The sequence below is a fragment of the Xiphophorus hellerii genome, chromosome 12 (genome assembly GCF_003331165.1).
Source record: "Xiphophorus hellerii strain 12219 chromosome 12, Xiphophorus_hellerii-4.1, whole genome shotgun sequence".
NCBI lineage: Eukaryota > Metazoa > Chordata > Actinopteri > Cyprinodontiformes > Poeciliidae > Xiphophorus > Xiphophorus hellerii.
The window spans coordinates 18943081-18964054 of record NC_045683.1 but is presented as its reverse complement, the minus strand read 5'-3'; the positions used below and the strand labels follow the sequence as shown (position 1 = coordinate 18964054).

The 20974-nt window shown below is 35.7% G+C and overlaps 1 protein-coding gene across 6 annotated transcripts in view; it reads left to right on the top strand.

Moving 5' to 3' along the window:
* LOC116729593 (EGF-like repeat and discoidin I-like domain-containing protein 3) overlaps positions 1 to 20974 on the top strand; it is a 126443-nt gene that overhangs the window by 19851 nt on the left and 85618 nt on the right. For 3 of the 6 annotated variants that reach the window (XM_032578246.1, XM_032578245.1, XM_032578247.1), the window contains 2 exons: positions 10719 to 10748; positions 18890 to 19018. In XM_032578246.1, the coding sequence (XP_032434137.1) occupies positions 10719 to 10748; positions 18890 to 19018 (159 nt within the window). The remainder of the gene's footprint in view (positions 1 to 10718; positions 10749 to 18889; positions 19019 to 20974) is intronic. The other 3 variants (XM_032578248.1, XM_032578249.1, XM_032578250.1) reach the window with 2 other exon arrangements.

The following is a 20974-nucleotide window of genomic DNA, read 5'->3' as shown; positions in this document are numbered from 1 at the left end:
TCAATTATTTGTATTTTGGAATACATGAAAAAAATAAAAATGATAATTCTATCACTATTTGCAGTCTGATCTAGCATTTATATTTCTAAACGAATCTCGTATGTAATAGCCTACCTTAGACTAGGCAGATAGCAAGCTGTGGGAAAAATAACTGAACATGAATTCACCAATTTCCTATTTATGATGTGACGACCTAGCATGAGTATGATTTGTGTTTTAACTGAAGATACAAGAGTTAGAGCTTTGTGGGCAATTTCTATTTTAAGTTATGATAAAACATCTTAATGTGGTTTGCCCTAAAGAACTACAGTATTACAAAATATGAGAAAACTTATTTTATTAACGCCTTCTTTCCGTGAGTCTTCATGAATTCTTTATATTAGGAGCAAATACATGGCCAAGTTGCCTGTTTCAGTCAATTGTGTTTTACTATTTTAAAATGTCTTTTTTTAACACGGTTTTAGTATCTTATTCTAATGATTAGGTTTGTGCTTCTATATCTCTACGTCTGTGTGTTTATACTCTGTATAAACACACAGACACTTTACCAACGTATTTTATGTTTTGTTATCTTCACTTGCCCTTGGAATAAAGATCTAGATTTATTCTATTTATTTTAAGACCTATAACCTCTGAAAATGTTCATCTGTCTTGCTGGAGAGCGAAAAGACTATACCTTTTCATGCCTTGTATTTGCTCATTTGCTGATTTCTCAGAAGCCCATAGGTTTATTGACTTTGTTTTTCCTTTTGCCTTCAAACTCAAGAAAGAAACACTTGTAAAACGTGTCTGTTTGAATCAAGTAAAGTAAGTAAATATCGATAAAAAAATATGGAATGACTATACTTGTGCTCAAAATAGTACAATGTCTTTTTCTGTGTTTTTATGCAACTAACTTATTTCCTGTTTGTTGTCAGTTGTAATGGTAGTCATTTACACTGAACTGAGAATTAATAATAATAATAATAATAATATTTCCAATATATACCATCATTGATTTTTATGATTATGTAGGATTGACAGCCTGACTTAGGTAAACACTTACACAGATATTTGATGAAGAACATTTTTTTAAGAATGACATGAATGAATAAACTGTATTTTTAGGTTCTAGCCTAATCATGTGGCTAAATGAATTAAAATTTAATTAGATTTAGTTTGCAGTGTGGTTGCATCATCGGTGAACAGAATCTTAGAGAGGAGGCACAGATGGAGATGAAGAGTGTAACAGAGAGGATTCCAATGAGATGAATTGGAAACTGTGCAGAAACTGTGACCTAATCGATTCAATTTGAAAAAAAACTAAGTAATTTAAAATGTAGATGTTGTTTAAAACCATTTTGCATATCACTGTCAACAGTGTCAGGGCTCCATATTTCTCCTTGGTGTTTTACTTATGCTGACAAAAATTTAAATATTAAATTTAATGTGGCTGGGGTCCTTTGTTCATTCTGGTAAAGTTAGGGTTATTCAAATGAGTAGTGCAGCCCGTTTTAAATTCATTTCAGATTTAATTAACCTAAATACAGTTCTACTGTTGTCTGAAATTCCCTTTTTTTTCCACGGCTGAGCTACATGCCCATGTTCTACGAACACGAGAAAAAAAAAAATCATACCAGATCTATTTAATTCAAATTATTTGTTTTTATTTATTTAAGGTTTTCTGAACATTAGGCTGTTTCCGTTGGCTTACTTAAATCACACTGTCTTTTTAGCCTTCTAGAGAAATTTAGCATTTTCAGCCTTCTCTAAACATCTCCTTTGTCTTCTCATTTCCCCCACCCTTAGGCCAAAGCTGGTTTATTCCCTCTAGCGATTACATCCAATTAGGAGCAGCAAGGCTTTCTCCCCTCCTCCCTTCCCACACTCACAACGTGGAATACAGTGCAGTGAATCAGGGCTTTCTCCTCTTTGATGTGAACAAATTACACTTCATACACACACTTGGCAAGGAAACAAAGGTTCAGTTTTCTCTTTCAAGTAGGGATTCTTTGTCATTTGGTGAACAACACGATACACAATGAGAAGAGAGACAATTTGATGTGGATTGATGATGATTTTTTTTATGTCTGCTAGTTTCATATTGGATGTGGATAACTGCAAAATACATAAATGTGCATATTCAGCAGAAATTGGGACTCAGTTTGGTGTCTTAGACACTTGACTTGACTTAGTCTTAACTCAAAACTTAACTCAAACTTGTCTTGAGTATAACTCAAACACTTAAGGAATATTTTTGATATTCACTAACTCACCAATCACAAATCTGGTTTCTGAAGCACATGCTTTTCATTTATTGCCAAGAACATCATACATTAGGGTGTGTGAAAGTATTAGTGTTACTTCTGTTCACCATTTGTGGTTTCCCATTTTAATATTTCTTTCTCTCATGCAGATTACTCTTTCTTTACAACGAGTTCAGTTGAACTTAACGGGTCAGTGCATATGAGGAATATTCATGAAGAGCTTCAAACAACCCTTCTTTATAAATTCAAGATCAGTGATAGCAAAACAACTTAAATTATACTCCTTTTACCGTTTTCATTTTTTTAAACTGTGAAGTAAAGGATTACGATGTAAGCATTTATGAAAACCACACTTTGCCCTCTTCAGTCTCCTCATTATGTAGATGTGTAAGTTAAAGCCATGACATTCCTGCTGGTAGTTCCTGCAGATGTTTGCATTTAGTGTATCCAGAGTTTATGCATGAGGTTCTCATGCTGCAGGTGTTAAATTATTAAGATAAAAACTGATTCAAATAATAAAAGATCGCAATCTTCACTATCTCTGTTTAACCTTTAGAGAGGTCTTTTTAATTTTGGTTTTATAGGATTGTTTTTTTTATATATTTATATAATATGAGGTAACCTTTTAGAGCTCATTGCTTAATAATTGAAGTAAACATTAGTGTGAGATACAAAAAGGGTGTAAATTACCATAAAATTTCTGGGAACGGCTTGTGCTGGATAATAGGCTCCATGTGCTTCGGCATTCAAAAAGCTCATTTGGTTTTGTTTAGTTGTGTTAAACACTTCTGAATTTGACCTGCATACAAGAGGCGGGAGGCAGCAATTCTTTTCAGTGTCAATAGCTACTTCACGATAATCTCTTTTTTAGGGTTCTATATTGTAAAGGTTTTGTTTTTTTTGGTAACCAACAGACTTAAAATTGTATCTGTCTGCTATAAGCCTATTTATTGGGCCAAGAAGATTAGTAATTATTAGTGGCCAGCTGGGTCCTACATCAGATAATACAAAGTTTATGGATAATGCATCTCTGAAATGTTTTGTTAGAATTTACTGCATGTTTTGTCAGTATTTTAGATTTGACCATTTAATTGGGACTTTCAGTTATTTCATTTTCTGATGTGTTTCATATTTGTGTACACTTAGTAAAATAAGTGTTGATCTTTTTATCTTTTGGAATATTCTCTGGACTGTTCCCTGTATTTTCACACAACAAAGATTCTTATAAACCTTGTAGTATATGAGATATATTAAATTTTGTGGTCGGACTCAATTAAATAAAAAAATAGATGTAATTAAATGATAGTTGACTTCTGTGAAATTGCATAGAAAAAAGTAGAAAACCTCAAAAATAGCCAGAAAATCACTCTGGTGTCATTGGGGTATGATTTTGGGTCACCTCTGGTAATGAATTGTGGTACCTTTATTGGACAGTGTTGCATTAGTGGCATTATGCATCCTCTTTTCTTACTCCTTCTCAGAAAGCACAAAGGTACAGTCTATCAAATACAGTAGTCAACACCTATTCAGACATTGTGTTTGTAGACTGTTTGTATCTTGATAAGGCCCTTACCTGCACAGACAGGTCCCCCCTCAGTGCCCAATTTAACGCATCAGGGCTAATTTTGTTTGCCCCTTTTGACCTAGGTGAATCTCCGGGACCTCATAGAATAGATGCAGGTTCTTGCAGGAGAGAATACAAAGCTTGAACAGCTTCCTTCCATACAAGTTCAAAGATACAGACATTGTCAGTGTACCCACATTACCATTTGGCAATAAGGTCACATTCATTAAAATATTCATAGTCATTATAACAGTAATTTGTTCTTTCAACACATTTAGTATTGTTGTTTTTTCATAACTCCTTCTGTGCACTTAGCAGCTTCTGTTGGCAAGTACAGTGATGAAGAAAAACAATTAGTCATTCCACGGTTTGTTTAAATGTCTTTTTTTTCTAAATATTTGCACTTTAATGTCACTTTTTTTAAAAAAAAAAAAAAGCTCTAAAATGAAATATAACGCATTCTTGTAACCCAGATGGGGCTCAGAGGCAAAAAATAATTGCAATATAATTCTAACATGAGGTGTTTCTTGTTTCGTCTATAGCGATGCGTCAAAGAGACACTTGTTAATAGAGGTCTAACCTGGTTGCCTGTTCCTGACAAAAAGGTAAAATGAGGATGGATGGGTTATTTACTTGCAAAGAGATGGTGCTTAACACTTCATTTGACATGCCAGGGTACCCTGCTGCACCGCCTTGCCATTAGTTGGTACAGTTAATGATAAGGAAGTGCCTCAACAATGCCTCCTTAATTATTGTTGGTACTGTAACTGTGAGTCATTTCACAGCAAGCCACCCACTCCATACCAAGATGATTTAATGTTAATAAGCATGGCTGTGATGGAACAAACACTTTAAAGGGTGATAGTATGTGGGAGAAAAATGCGCGCGGAGCATCTGTTCAGGGCTGGGGAGTAGCTTTGTGCGTGTGTGTGTGTGAAGGAGGTATGAGAAAAGGTGATATCTGTAGTGCTAATGGGCAGCACATACAGTGACAATGCTTTGTGCCTGAGAACAATTTAATTCTGAACTTTTAAGACTATTTTTACTGTTATTTATTGGAAAAGAAAGCAATGTTCAAATTATTCTGTTGTTCAGTTTCAGTGCAATTTCAGTTCTACTGCTGTATAGCAAATTAATTGTAATAATTATAAAGACTTGTTTAAATATGCACAAATGTATATTCACTGGCCATTTTATTAGGTTTATTTTGCTAAATGCCCGTTTGCACTGCCTTTTTGGCTTTCAGCACAGCCTTAATACTTTGTAGCATAGATTCAATAACATTGTCGAAATATTCCTCAGATACTTTGGTCCATATTGACATGATAGCTTGAAATAGTTGCGAAAATGTTTCATCTGCAGATCCACAGTATGAGTCATCTGCTACACCACATCACAAAGGTGCTCTATTTAAATTAAATCTGGTGGAGGCCATTGGAGTGCAGTGAACTGACTGCCGTGTTCAAGAAATCCGCTTGAGATAAATCAAGCTTTGTGATAAGGGGCGTTGCATTGCCGGAGGTAGCAATCAGAAAGTGGATACACTGTGGTCATCAAGGAATATACATGGTCAGCTACAAAACTCAGGTAGGCAGTGGTGTTTAATCAACACCACATGGTACGAAGGAGCTCAGAATGTACAAACGAAACATCCCCCACCGCATAGCATTGTACCACCACCTATATCTTTGATTCAGACAGGATGTTTCCATGCTTTTGTTTTGCTAAGACTACATTCTGATCCTACAATCTGAATTTTACATTTGAAGTAAAAACCTTTCAAAGTTTCAGAATGTTATTGTCAAATTTTGGTGAACCTGTACAAATTGTTGCCTCAGTTTTCTGTTCAAGAAATTCACCCCAAGTGGTCTTTTGCTCTTGGACCCCATCTGTTTGGAGGTTTGATGCTTTCTATGATCAGATCAATATGGGCCAAAGTATCTGAGGAATATTTCGACAATGTTATTGAATCTATGCCAGTAATTTGTTACAGCCAGATTACCACTTGGTAATCTGTTTGAGCCACTCTTAATGTCATTTTACTGTAGTCTGCCTATTCTCCTCTGACCTTTGAGGTCACTTTGTTCAGTCAGATAACTACTGCTCACTGGATATTTTCATAAATCCTCTTGTCTGCTTTGATGTTCAGACTGAATTTCCATAAGTTTAGTGTCTGTGATTATTTATTTTTATTGCCATTCTGATCAACTCATTCAGTATTTGCTGCCACAAACTAAAAAAAAAACACAACATATAAATACAACAATAAAACAAATGCCAGATATTTATAATGTGAGACACTTGACACATGTAATCAGAATGTCAGTTGAGTATTTTTTGTCAGTCCTGATGCTATTCTGCTAACTAGGAGTCACAGATCCATTACCCAGATTGTGTTTATATGCCGCCATGCACTCTACTCAATACAGGCAGGACACGTTTGTGTGTGTCTTGGTGCTAGATGTAGCTGGCCCTTTTGTATGGTTGATTTTATTTGATTATTGATTTATACAATCTTTATTAATGTGAGAGAGTATAATTATTTTGAAGAAGTATACTGCTACAAAAATGCATGCAAAGACACCAGAGTAAAATCTCACACTGCAACCTGCTGTCTTGGACCATTTGCAAAGTTGGAATAGAAATTATGTAAATGTGCTTGGGGAATGGCTAATGTAGAAACACCTACTGAATGTCAAAAACTCTGTCCTGGTAAATAAGTGACATTAAGCTCAAGTCCCTCTGCAACATTTCCACAATCCATGAAGAAAATGTAACTTATGTGGAGATGGCTGCTATCATAGTTCCACCTGCTGCAGTGATTGTTTTGACCCTTTACTCAGACAAATGGAGACATCAAAACCGTAACAGGACTAATAATTATGATAAGTAAACGACAATAACAGTTCAATGTGACTATTTAATGCAAAGTGACCCTGCTGATAACAATCCACATGCATTGCATTAACCTTAACAAATGACTCTTAGAACAATTAGAATTTGACTTATCTCCTTTATTCACAGTATCAATGGTAATGTAAATTATTTAATGTAATTCCATTTTTCCAAGTTAGTTCAAAGTGGCTTGTGAGTCACATTTAGCGATGATTGATACAAGAACTTATAAGAAATGTACTTTAGTTTTTGATTTTCTTCTACCTTTTCAGTCCATTTTATTTGTTTGCAATGACTTAGTTTGGGTAATCTCGCTGAAATCCACACTTTAACTTCCCTACATGAGTTAATTTGTCTTAGACGTCAAAGCTCAAAGCTAGAAATGATATAGTCGAGCTGAATACATTCAGCTTTGAAATCATAGTGGATCTGCCTGTTGTGAGAGTTGTGTTAACTTCTATAAGTAAAACAAGCTTCTCATCGTGTATTTTTGTTTGTGTTAAATTGACATGTTTAAAATATCAAGTTGTCCACTCCTATATTTTCTAATGGTTTAACAAGATATTAAAGCTGCAATCTACATTGTGTTTTATTTATGTGGGATCCCAAAGATTTGACTTTAGGGGTCTTATTATCATTTTGACCTCCAAGTATGAATAAAGCACACCATTAGTTAACATCCTTTATTTTCAGCTGACACCAAAATAACAACTTCATCTTATATTCAATAAACGATCCTGTAGCTTTATTTCTTCATTCACATTCACTAATGCTTAACTGATTGCTACAAAAAAAGAACCCATCTCTCTCTAAAAGCATTCAAGTATGGTTTAATTTTCTAAGATGCATGTCATAAGCCACAAAACCTTAGGAGCGATGAGCACAGTGGAGATATTCCTATTGACTATTTCTTTAGATTGCACATAGTAGCACGGTGACAATTTTTTATATAATTTCAAAAATGATACAGCATTTTCAGCAGAGGCTTTATACCACATCTCATTTCACTGCTGCCTATAAAATGTTCTTAAATACAGGAACAGAATGAGGATTCATCTCTTCGCCACATTGTGCCACTATTTGCAGGCTCAGTAGACAGCATTATTCCCAGACACTGGAATGTCCATCTTTATATAACTTCATGCTGTGAAATCTGTGATTGCATTAAAGAAGTCTTGCAGTGTGACAGACAGATAGGTACACTCTGAAACAAGCAAAGTGTTTCAGTTTCAGTGTTTCAATCATTTGCCTTTGATTTAAAAGGCAAATCTGCCTTTTAAATCAACCCACAGTTTGTTCGACTATTGTTCACAGTGTTCCAGTTTGTCAGATGCCGGGTTTTTATACATGAAATATTGGCTAGAAATATGTCATTACTTTTCACTGTCTGAAAATGAACGTCATTATTAGATTGCATATTAACGCTGATATCTATCTGGTATTTCACTAACTGAAGCAGCACACATTTATATGGTAAATGAAGATGCTCTCTGGTTTGAATAGGACAACCAAAAAAAAGGCTTTTTAGGATTAAGGGGCTTTCATATTTGAATGTTAGAATGAAATATGTCTGCTAAAGAAAAAAAAAACTAAAGATTAGGAATAATCACACAGAAGAGAGAATTTCAATCTTAATTCTTTGAATATTCTCACACGGTTTGGCTAATAGATGAGCAGTATTTCAATGAAAGACTAAAATATCTGATTCTCTACGGTAATTAATTTGGTTCTGCTTCTCACTTTTGGTAACATTATAAAACTATTGTATCTAACTTTCCCCTGGCATCTGAGTTTTTTATTTTTTAATTTCTTTAACAATTCTTTGCCTTTTCCCTGGAAGAGTTTGAACAATTTTGAAGATTTGTTTTGAGCAGATAAAAATTTTGTCTGTTGTTTGACAACAGTGGTTACTGGTGGTCATGACAGTGTTGTGCACAATTTGGTTTTTAGCCATTTAGTTGTAGGGAAGCCTATTCCTTTAGCTTATAGAGACATTTGGGGTATGGTTTGTGGAAAATGTGGCAATCTCCATCTTTGCTTCGACTGCTTTGAAACAAAGTTTTACTGCTACAGTGGCTTGAGCTGCCCTAAGCTGGCCACAGTTGATTGCTTCACTCTAGTGTGCACCTTGAGTGTGATGCACAGCCTTACTTTGTTTCTAGACTGTATTGAAAGCTCCCAAGACTAGACATTTAACTTTGGTAATTTAGTCAATCATCATGACTCTGCTTATAATTTGTTTCATTATGAAATGAAATAACAGTTTTTTTTTCTGACAATATTAGATAAAGAGTGGTGCTCTTATCCACAAGAGATAAACCTTGTGATGCAGCGTATGCTGCGTGATTTCACACATCTATGTTGAACACCAGCCAAGTGTTTTGTGTGCCTAGTGTTCTTTGCTATCTTGTGATTCACTACATCAACACTTGGAGAGAGAGAGAGAAAAAAAAACACCTTCATGTTCTGCTTCTTTATCTTCTCTGCATGTGTATTTATGTGTGGGTGTGAAGCGTTGTCTGTGCTCGGAGGCATATGTTTTATTTTCCTCTTATTTATTTATTTTTTTTACTTGTTCATTTGCTAGTGTGTAATTATGTGTGTATACAAAAAATGTCTAAGATTTTTCAAGTTTCTGCCTTGACCCTTTGGTAAGTGAGGAGGGAGAAAAACTGCAGGAAAAAACCGTCATGAAGCGAAACATGGAACGGCTTGGTTGGGGATTACGCTGGCCCGAATGCATGAGGAAACACCGAGGGGAGCTTCTGCTGCCAGACAGATGAGAGGCTGACAAAGTGCTCAGGCTTTGTGTGACTTTGGTCTAGGCTTTCGCTCACATGCAAAGCAGTGTGAATGGCTGTGGTCCACAATTACATCTGGTCTTTTTAAATACATGGAGTCACCTTTTCCTTTTTTTGGTATGAAGGAGTTTGATTTGAAGAAGCAGCTTTAGACTAAGTAGAGGTCTTGACAGATATGTCATTACAGAACCTTTCTGCTGAAACTGATTTCTTGAAAGGTCCATGTTGTGGCTTTGTTTTGTTTTTTATTTTTAGAAACTAAATTCTGAAACAATCTCAATTTCAAACAGGAAAAATGCAATAAATACAAATATAAAAGAGGCAGAGAGAAGAGAGAAGAAATAATCACCCCATGCTGCCTTTCCTCATGGCTGGATATCTCTCCAACTGCCTGCTTTATGTCCTATGCAGTCTTAAGCCCTCTATATGCTAATATCTGTTTGGTATTCAGTTTAATTAAGCAGGCATTGGTAAGCTGTGTTATTGTCAGTGCATTATAAAAAAACTAAAGTCATGCATATTTTGCTCTACAGAGCAGCAAATCCTGTACATTCAGCTCCTGTTTGTTCATCCATTCATCCATCCATTGGTTTATATTTCTTATCATCTCCTATAAGAAATGCCATCTTTCTGTTATCCCTGCATCTAATGCCCTTAGCTTAGTTCCTCTGTATCAGCTTGCAGGCACAGTTTTTGGAGCAATTTCATGGGTTATGATAGAGATTGAAGATTTTGTTAATGATGGTAGACAGGCCAAATCTCAGCTGTGGAACTGGACCAGAGCCTCAAATCTCAGGATGGAGCAAACAAGTGTGAATGCCACAGGGGCTAATCCTACAGCGGTTCTCAGTGATGAACGCTTATTAGTCAAATGCAAATGACCAGGACTGGGAGTCTAAACGAGGGGGTGGGGGTTTATAGGGCCTGACTCAGTGCCAGGTTATGATTTAGAGTAACTTAGTGTTGCTTTAGTAAATATGCTGCTTTGCTGATGCAGCGCTCTACAGATGGCAGCTAGGTCTGGTTTTGCATATGTTATGCTCATGGGAATCGCATGCTAAATGTGCATATGGCATTGCAGTATATGGTTAATAGTGTAGCCAGATCAGCAGTGTTGCATACAAACTGCTGTCCTGAAAACTGTGACACAGTCGTAATAAAGCTAACACATATTTTTTCATCTTCCTCTCCTTTCCTTTTTTCTCTATACAGCAGCAGATGGTGAGGAACCAACTTCTCCAGGTAGGGAAGTTTTAATTCTTTGTAACATAACCTCTGTCACTTACTCACTTTCTGTTTATTTATTTGGGCTTCTTTGTGTGTTTGCTTTTATGCCACATTAAGGTTGACAGGAAAATAATCTACCACCGGGGAGATGGAGAGTGAAAATGAGAGATTACAATGTTCTATGTTTTTCAGATGTTTATGCACCTCTTGTTCACTTGAGCATTTTAAAAACATCCATGATCCATGTGGAGATTGTAGACGTAGAGTTTGAGGAACTAATTCATGATGACCTTCTTTGCACATGCCCAGTGTCGCTTGCTCTGCTGGACACTGCAACGGTCAATGAGTAATTTTCACAAGTCGTTTGTTTCGCTTTGATAACTACTGTATATGAGATATGTGCCCCAGACAAAATTGAAAATACTTGGACTGATCAAACCAGAGCTTGATTATTAAAAGAATGGATTACCCAGGACACCATTCATGTGAGAAACTGCATGTTTGCCATTTCAAAGACTTCTTTATGTAATAGATGCCAAGCTTTTGCCACCACTTTCCACATCATGAGTATTTCAGTATTATATTTGATACTCTGCTCATTGTTGATGGAGATTATTTATTTAAGGGCAAAAAATAAATAAAAGAACTTGATAGGTTAAGATTATTATAGGATTCAGGATTGTGGGCACTTACTGTATTTAAATATTAGGGTATTGAGTCAAGGAACTAAATGTTTTTAGTTCATATAACATGTCTATGAAATTCTCCCTAAGTTCTCTCTTACTGATGTTTTGTTTGTTGTAGTCAACTTGCAAATGATGTTGAATCAGGAAAATACATGATTACATCATTTTTGCAATTCAGTTCTTAAAGCTGTCTTGTTTAGGATTTATCCAAACAGTAGACTTGGTTAATTTTTTATCTTTATCGCACAAAGTCTGAGTTCCAGAAGTTCACATTTCAACTTTGTCCTCTGATTATTTTTTGTTTGAGTGCTCACATTTTTTTTCATTATCATCAGAGCAGCAATGGGCTATAGACATGTTTGAATCTTCACTTTGCATATAACAGCATTATGGCCATTAATGCATGTCATTAACTTCAGTCTGGGTACAAAGTGTGTGCTTTGTGTTTTAAGTCAGCTCTGTGCACCCCAGTAATGTTCAAGTACAGAATGCAAATTAGAGATGCTGCTCTAATTTTAATAATATAACATACATGTGTGAAATTTTTTCTATGAAAGCAGAACCACAGCAAATTAAAAAAAAATAAAATAAATGTTTTTAACTTCAGCACTGATACTGGTTAAAATCTAAACGCAAGAAAAAAGCAAACATCCTAGCTGCATCTTCAGCATCTGTTTGTCTTTATCTGCAAATGTCATTATTCTTAATCCCTGCTGCGTATTTGAGATTAAGTTGGTTAAATCAAGAGGGATTGGACATAATACCCATGGAATCAAAATAGCTTGTTTTTCTAATGCAAAGACATGTGTAATCTGTGACTCTAATCACTTAAAGGATGTGAGAGAACAAAAATTAAACAACTGAAGCATTGTGGGAAATTATCAGTTAAAACACCTAATATTACTTATTTTGTCATGTCAGATTATTTAACATTATCATACATACATATTAATAAGAAACTTCTGTTGTGAGTCAGTCACAACAAAATAATTATATTAAATATAACTTGTCAGTGCTAAATTATTCCTTTGAGGAACTTTTCTCTTTCAGCACTGAATATATTTACAATATTGAATTATTATTGCAGTTATGTTTTGCCATTGAGCAGACAAAAAGCTCCACATGTATCTTAAAAACAATCAAATAAAATATTGCAAACAATAGCAGGAATGTAAACACTTCAGGAGTTTGTTGGGAGCAGTGGTGGTTTTAATTTAGTGCCCACTGACCTGGAACTCAACTGCAGGAGAAAATAGGGCAGATTGACATGAAAGGCCAAATTACTGTTGACGGTTTTGAGGAATAAGCAGATCAGGACCAACATATTTGTAATCTGCATAATCAGATCCTTGATTGCACATATCAATCTTATTTCAGGGGGTAGAAGATGAGGGGTGTTCTCTGTATTTTCTGTTAGCCAAAACTCTAACTCAAAATTGGACTTTTTTATTATTAAGGAGACCCTTGGGGGCTAGCTGGGTATGGCTTTGACATTTCCATGGCATTTTCCAACTCTTGCTTTCCTCTCGATCCTCCTCAACTGCCGGATGATCCCCAGCATGACCCCTCCTTTTGGATATTTTTTTGACATATTTCAAACAATTTTGTTTCTGCGAAATTCTTACCACCGTCACCTCTGAGTGTTTTTTGTTTGACGCTGTGAAATGCTGATGGGTTAAAATGGTAGAATGGGAAAGGAGCCTGTGAATAGGAGGCCAGGAACTTTCTAAAAGCATAAGCATGGGGTGGCACATGCTGAGAGCCTGGATGTAATATTGGTGGTACGATGCCAACTTTCATCAGAGGAGGTGCAGGATGGGTGCATTCACCAGGAAACCTGTGAACCAATGAAGCCATCACAGAAAAAAGAAGCTGGGTTAAAATAGATTTGACACAATTAGGCCATGTTAGATTTCTATGTGATGTTGATGAGTGCACAGTCAGATCAGAGGATCTTACATGCAAATTTCACACTCATGAGACAGGTGAAATCTGTGTGTGTGTGAGAGGGGGTGTCTGCGTGTGTGTGTGTCCTTTGAATAAAGATTTTCTGAAAGGCTTACAAGGTTTTTGATAGGCTGGCTTACCACTATTAACTCAGCACTTTGTAAGACGAGGAAAAAATCTAGTTAAATCCGGAGCAGAGTTTCATATTCAGTTATGCTTTCAGTGAGACTCTTCAGTTCTGGCTGCTAAATCTTGTTGAAATAACACATTTTCAATCTAGAGGACTAAAGTATTATTCTGTGCAGCTCTGTTCTGAATAATATTTACTCCTCTTGGTTAGGATTAAGACTTATTTCCAAGTGCTTTTCTTCTGTAAAATCCAATATGACCTTGTGTCCTCTTTTGGGAATAAAACTAGCCAATAGCACAGGTGGGTCTTAATACATTAGAATATTACTAAACAATTTATAGTATTGCAGCAAAGTCATAACCATCAAACTAAAATGAACTAAAGGCTTGAAAGACCATACAACACTGTCTGTAATCAATTTATATATTGTGACTTTTCTTTATTGAATTACTGGAAACAAATGCTTTTCAACATTACTGTATTCATTTCTTTTTTGATAAATTGTTTTTGGAGTCTTTCTACGCCACCTGCTAGTCTGTCATATTTTTTTTGCAGCCACAGAAGAATCTGTAATTCTGTTTTCTCCCTAAGAACACCAGCAGTTTTTGTACTGTCAGATTTACAGCAAAATGTTTGTGACAGCTTCCAGCTAAGATGTAAAGCTACATATGCACCCTTAACCTTGAAAAAGTTAAGTCCTCCTCATTGATCCTCAAAGGAAGCAGATAATGCTCTCCCCTGTTTAACCATTGGTCAGGTTTTTGCAGCTGATTGATTGGCCTTTGTTTTGCAGTCAGAAAAGAAATCACAAAGCCAGCGCTGGAAAAGACACAGGATCCCATCAATCTTAGAGCGAGCATCGGTGTATATATCACAGCAGCAGCTGACATTCACACTAGAAAGCCTCTAATAGTTCCTCTGGACATGCACCTCACATTCATTCATCATACAACATACATGAGCGGAGGGAGCATCCACTGACAACATGCTATATACCTTTCTAGCATTCCAGTTTTGCCAATAATGACTTTTAGTGTTTGTGGGTCATTGATATTGAGGAAGGATATCAAAATATTCCACATACTTAGGTGTTTGCATTTTCTGGAGACAAATAATTGTGTGTTGCATTGATGTCTGACATCTTCTTCACAAGTTCAAAATTCAGACGTGCAGCATATATATTCCAAGTTTGCATGTTTCCCCATGCATGTGTGGGCCTTATTCATCTTTATTCTATTAATCTTAAAATTGTCCTGTGGCTCTCTGACTAATTCACGCTGGAAGTGCACTCGCACGACTTGTTTTAAGGCAACATGACTGATCTCTTCACCTGTTCGTGCACATTGGCCTTTCGTAACAGTTTGCTCTCAGTGTGAGTGGCACTCGCCAAACAGAGCAGCAATGTAGTGACTGAAAGCATGTCCATTCTTACAGGCTTTAAGCATGGTTTAAGGGAATGCTTGATCGCTAAATGTTTGATGACAAATGGGCCAAACTTTTCAGTTAGAGTTGTATCCAGAATGCACTTCCTCTTCAAACTCTTCTTCTGCTACTATTGATCTTAGGGGGCTTGTATTAGCAGTTCAGAATAACTTATCTAATGTTCAAAATAAGAACAGTTCCAGTTTGTTTCATCCTGGTTTTCCCTCACTCCCTTTTAGTTACAGCTAAGCTCTGCAGGAAGAATAATCGCTATTATGATACAGACTAATGAGGATCCTTAAATAAACAAGTAAACAAATATTCATACCCCTGCAAATTTAGTCTCAGAAAATCTTCATTCAATCAAGAAGTTTGTTTCTGATAGGAATTTAGTCAGACATATCTTAAAAGATAATAAGAAATAAAAAAAGTTTAAATTTGAAAAAATCACTTTGTTTTTATATATATTCTGCAAAAATATCACATCTTAAAAGATATGTATGCCCTTTTCCACAATAAAAAAGGACAATACTTATTGCTAATACCGCAGCTAAAGAATTTCTATAAATGCTGGCAAGGTTTCTTTGCATATTTTCTCTGGATAGAGCTTTAATTCTTTGAGGTTGGAAAGCCTCCTTACCTCCATCCTCATCTTCACCTCCCTCCAAGTTTTTATATTTTATTTATCTTTAAATCAAATTTAAGTCAGTACCTTGATTGGGCTGCTCCAAAACATTGCCTCCAGTTAGATAAAACTTAATATAAGTAAATTTATGTTAAAGCTGCAGTGGAGAAAAATCAATATGCCTGGCATTGATGCTTATTTTTTCATGCATTTTTCTGCTAAGCACATTTTCAACCAACACTGTAGACTTTTTCAAGTTGACGCACAGCTTCCATGGCTCAGCAGATGACAGTTCAGACCTCTCCCCTTTTTTGTGATACTGTCAAATTTTGCACTTGTGGCTTTTAATTTGTCACACTAACTTAAGAGAGCACGGTAGTCTCACCCTTGGGACATTTTGTTGTTTATCACTTAGAATGAAATAACAGCCTTGTCAGAGCATTTTTTTTTTTTTTACCACTGACATGTGCCTTTTCAAAAGCAGAGCTGAAAAGGCACAAAAAGAAGGGAACTTCAGAAAAAACATGCAGTGGGGAGAAAAAGAAATACTGGCTTGTTTTGATTTTCATGTCAACACATGTTTTACCAGCTTTGAATTAAATATTGACCACCATATGAACCCATATAAATTTCCTTTTATATCAATGTGTTTATATTTAGATGTATTTGTTGCTATCATTCAGAGATGGACTTTAGAAGCTTTTCTAGCCTTAGTTCTGAAGCAAAAAACCCAGACCATGTTACCATGATGTGCTTAATTGTATATTTGGTTGTTTGTTGATTAAAATATCCATTTAATATCATTTTTAGGAGAGGAGAATAAAAAACTTGCAAGTGGAAAAGTGTTCAGATATTCCTTTTTTTCTGATTTGCTATGCACTCAATGCCCTGCTATTGTTCCCTGCAACCGAATAATAAAGCAAAAACAATAGTTGTGATGAATGGGCCAGTGTGTACACAACCAGTATGCATATACCTAATTACCATGAACATGAATTCCCATGCAAATTAGGGATCACAACAGCTTTTTTGTATGCCAAGCTGTACTGACCAGGGATTTGGCCAGGTAAAACATAAACAGCCACTTCTTTTCTGCAGGCAGGCTGGAATTGTGTAGCATTAATGTACTATTATTTTTTTGTTTGTTTGTAACTTTAGTTTAATTAGGGAAGAGAATGTTAAAACACAGCAAAAAAATAAGAAAGATAAAAACAAAAATCTCTTTTACATGATTGTCCTGGGCTATACAGGAACAAAACAAGAAAGACAAGATAACTTCACCCAGTTTAGGATACAGTTAAGTAATAAAAATCAACCTTTTTGTCAAATTGAACGGTGAAGTGCCAACAGAGCAATGAATGGGCCATTGATAGACCTGGGGGCAGTTGTTCACTTTCAGCAGGACAACAACCCTGAACATACAGTTAGAATTACAATGTGAATCCAGTCAAAATCCAGACCTAAATTCAATTGAGAATCTGTGCCAAGACTTGGACATTGATGTTCCCAGACACTCTAATCTACCCAATTAATTTAGCAAATTTCAAACTTACAATATTCATGGCATAGGTGTGGAAAACTGGTACAGACGTGCATTAACCACTCTGTAGTTGTAAATGGAGCAAAAGGTGATTTTACTATGTGTTGACTGGGAACTGAATGCATTCCACATATTGTTAAAAAACAGAAAACCATGGGTTTCTTTCCTTCCACTACATGATTACAGTCTATGCTCAGTTAGTCCATTACATCATATCCTAAAAATTGGCGGTTTGGGGTTGTAATGTGAAGGATTGTAAGGAATGTGGATACTTTTACAAAGCACTGTATGGTATCAAAGATTTATTTATTTTTTTGTATTTATAATCAATGTGAAGTCAAGGACTAAGCATCCTGGCATAAGATATTTCCATAGCCATTCAAATGTTTGAATGTTTGAAATTGTAAATGTTCATGTTTAAATGTGTCATTAAGTTTTAACTTAAATGGCTAAAACTATTTTGGCAGCAACGGTACTGTTCTTCCAGAATGATACTACAGCTTGGCACAGCCAGTCTTTGAAGTTTTCTTTTCTTCTTTATTGAAGAAAGATTTTTTTTTGATCTGAAGCATCAGCACATTTTTATTTTCAGGTCCTTCTGGGGCTGCTTTACAGCACTATAATCCTAACTGGGTCATTCCAGGACTTTTACAGACTCTTCCTGAAACCACTCCTGTGTTCTTTTGCCAGACGTTTTAAGGAACTCTCAAAAGGTTTTTCACCAACTTTTTTCCCCCCTATATATTTCTGCCTCTTCCCTTTCATCCCAGTTAAATTACCTAATGTACTTTTTTGTACATTAGGTAATTTTTTACCTAATGTAAAAAAATAATTTAGCTAATATCATCGCTTAATATTATCCGATGATATTAAGGGGTTGCTATGAAGGGCCTTATTTTATGAACACAAGTGGTTGGAAAGTGTGTACACATGGTGGACACATTTTCTTCATTTGCGAAGAGGATTTTGCTTTTTGTGTTCTGATGTTCCCAGAAGAGCCTTTTGGCACCTAAGTGGCTTTGTGGATTTTATTTATTGAAGGGGAACAGCTTCTGTCTTGCAGATAAGTGCAATAAATGCCGTATTGCAAATGGCTGCCGATATAAATCTACTTGGCCGCTGACTAAGCTCTTTTTCAGATGGATTATTTATCTTTTTCTAGTTTTACTTCAAAAAGTAAGTTCCATGTAGCATACATTTAAAATTGAGGTGTTAAATATTACATTTCAATTGCACATGACATAGGTCGGAAACATCAAACTTAAGTGATCAAAATTGTCTTCGGTCTGTAATTTTTGTCTTCTTTTTCACCAAACGGTGAAGCACTGCTAAAATTGGGATTGCTTTATGATCCAATGAAAAGCAATTTATAATAGCATCCACTCTCACACGAAACAGGAAGTTTTAGTCACCTTTGTAGCCAACCTTAACCTGTTGGATAACTTTCTGCAACTATGGTGTCTGTACTGTTGGATATTTTTCAACTTGCCTGTCAAACACTTTTTCTACTTCCATGTAATCTTACAGGGTATTTTTGAATAAATGTATGTGTACGAACTTACTTTAAATGAGTTTTCAAAGCTCATGAAATATTATATGCTTTTCTTTTATGTGGCTCTTAAATCACTGTGTGGGTGAGGTTGTCTACATTTTTACTCATTTTATTGTCACAGAGAGCTCATAATGAAACACAATGCACTCTGACAGAGTAAATATATTACCTATTTGCAGTATGTTTTTGTAGACTTAGTAAATGAGAATTTGATAAATGAAACTGTGTATGTGTTTTCTTTCGCTCCTGCACAGGTCCTTGTCATCCCAACCCCTGCCACAACAGAGGAACTTGTGAGATCAGTGAGACTTACAGAGGCGATACGTTCATTGGTTACGTGTGCAAGTGTCCACAAGGCTTTAGTGGAGTTCACTGCCAGCACAGTAAGTGTGTTCTGTCTTTAACATACATACTCAATTTGGCATGATCAATAATTGAATAAATACAAGCAGCATGTTTGTAGAGATTCAGATAACTTCTGCTTTCTCTGCAGCACTGGCATACCAGAAAATATATTGCAATTTTTCTTTTTGATCAGATTTTTCCACGCAGTGAATTACCTTGTGCTGTGGATAATTTTGAGAGATCAGTCTTAGCAGAACATGAGGTTGGTTGAAGAAAAAGGAAAGCTGAGCTCGCTTTTTTTTTGTTCAGAATCAGACTGAGTTGGCTGTGTTGAAGTAGTGCTAAGACTATAATAAAGTTATGAGGAAAAAGAGTATTTCAACTAGTTGAAAATATATCTTGACTACTAGAATGAAATGTTCTCATGTAAAAACAGAACAGATATGAAATTAATTGAGTTTGGAAGATATTCTTATTAATAGCAGCTACACTGTCTAAAGTCAGTAAGGTCTCCAAGCGTTATGTAATCACACAGTTATTTCATTTTGTGTTCTTCACAGTTTAATGTATACATCTGTGCTCACAGTTTTTTTTTTTTTTTACTTCTTTTGTGTGTAAAAGACACGGAGGCCACAGCGATGACCTCTGTGTAAAAGGCGGAGGCCATCGCTGTGGGATAAAAGCTGTTTGTCAGTCTGTTGTTGCTTTATCTTACTTTGTTGAATCATTTTCCAGATGGAAGCAGATGGTTTCCTCAGTACATGATGTCTACAGATTATGCTGCTGCCCTTCTTTTCTAGTAGTCTGATTGTTTACTGAGTGTGTTTAGGTTTGGTAGCTGTGGCTTGATGGTGTGCTAGGTTACATTCACTAATCGATGGAGGTGATGGCAGCTGGAAATCTTGACAAAAATGAATTCTTAAAATCGACCTCAACCCACATTACTTGTAGACAAAAAAGCATCTCTGCTTGTATAGATTGATCATTTTCAGCTATTTAGGAAGTAGAGCCTTTGTAATATTTTGAATAGCAAAATTTCATTTGTTTATTTGGTTGAATAATAATTGTGAAGTAAAAAAAAATAACATGGGCTTCAATTATTTATTTTTTTTACAAATACTTGATTCCAACTGTGTGTAATTTAACCTCACTGTTCTCTAAAGGAGATCAAGAAATAATAACTAAAGTTGTTTTTGCATTCCATTAACTCTCACAGCTTCAATTCTGTATTAAGGCTGCAAAACAAATTTAACAATAAATGAAAGATGTGTCAACTCCATCCACTGATCCATTATGTATACTTTCTTAATCCGACTCAGGGTCATGGGAAAAGGTTAATGCTAATCTCCTGCAGTCAGTGGGTGAGAGACAACATACACCCTGGAGGGGACACCAGTGAGTCAGTAACAGGGCCAGCATATATGACAAACAGGACAAACCATCCTTTACTCCCACATGCAGCAGAAGAACAAGCAAACCATACATAGGAATGCAAATATAAATTATGAAAGGAAATAAAATCCTTAGCTCAAAGGATAATCAACAAACTTACTTTAAAATATAATAACATGGAACCTACATTAATAAGGTATTGTATAATTTTGAATCTATGTATTTGACTGTGTCTATCTGCGATACAATCCAGCGTCTCATAAATAGACCAGGTTTTTTGGCTTCCCCATCTGCTTGTGTACTTCGATGAGCATCACAGAAGTTTGAATAACACAGTCGTCTTTCCCTGCAGGTGCACTTTTACAGTGTGCAGTGACAGGTTGAGGGTTTCATGATGCAAACCTTGTGCTCAGATGTGTGCCTATTTGTTTAATAGAATATGAGAAATAAGCACAGAGATAAGGGGAGAAAGAGCTTCTCAAAACATCAGCTTTAATAGTTAATGCAAAATGTGAAACAGTCTCTTACAGTAGTATTTTTAGTCATTACGTATTTTCACATCACAGTTATCTTTTGTATTCAATTTCAGGTGACAAAACATA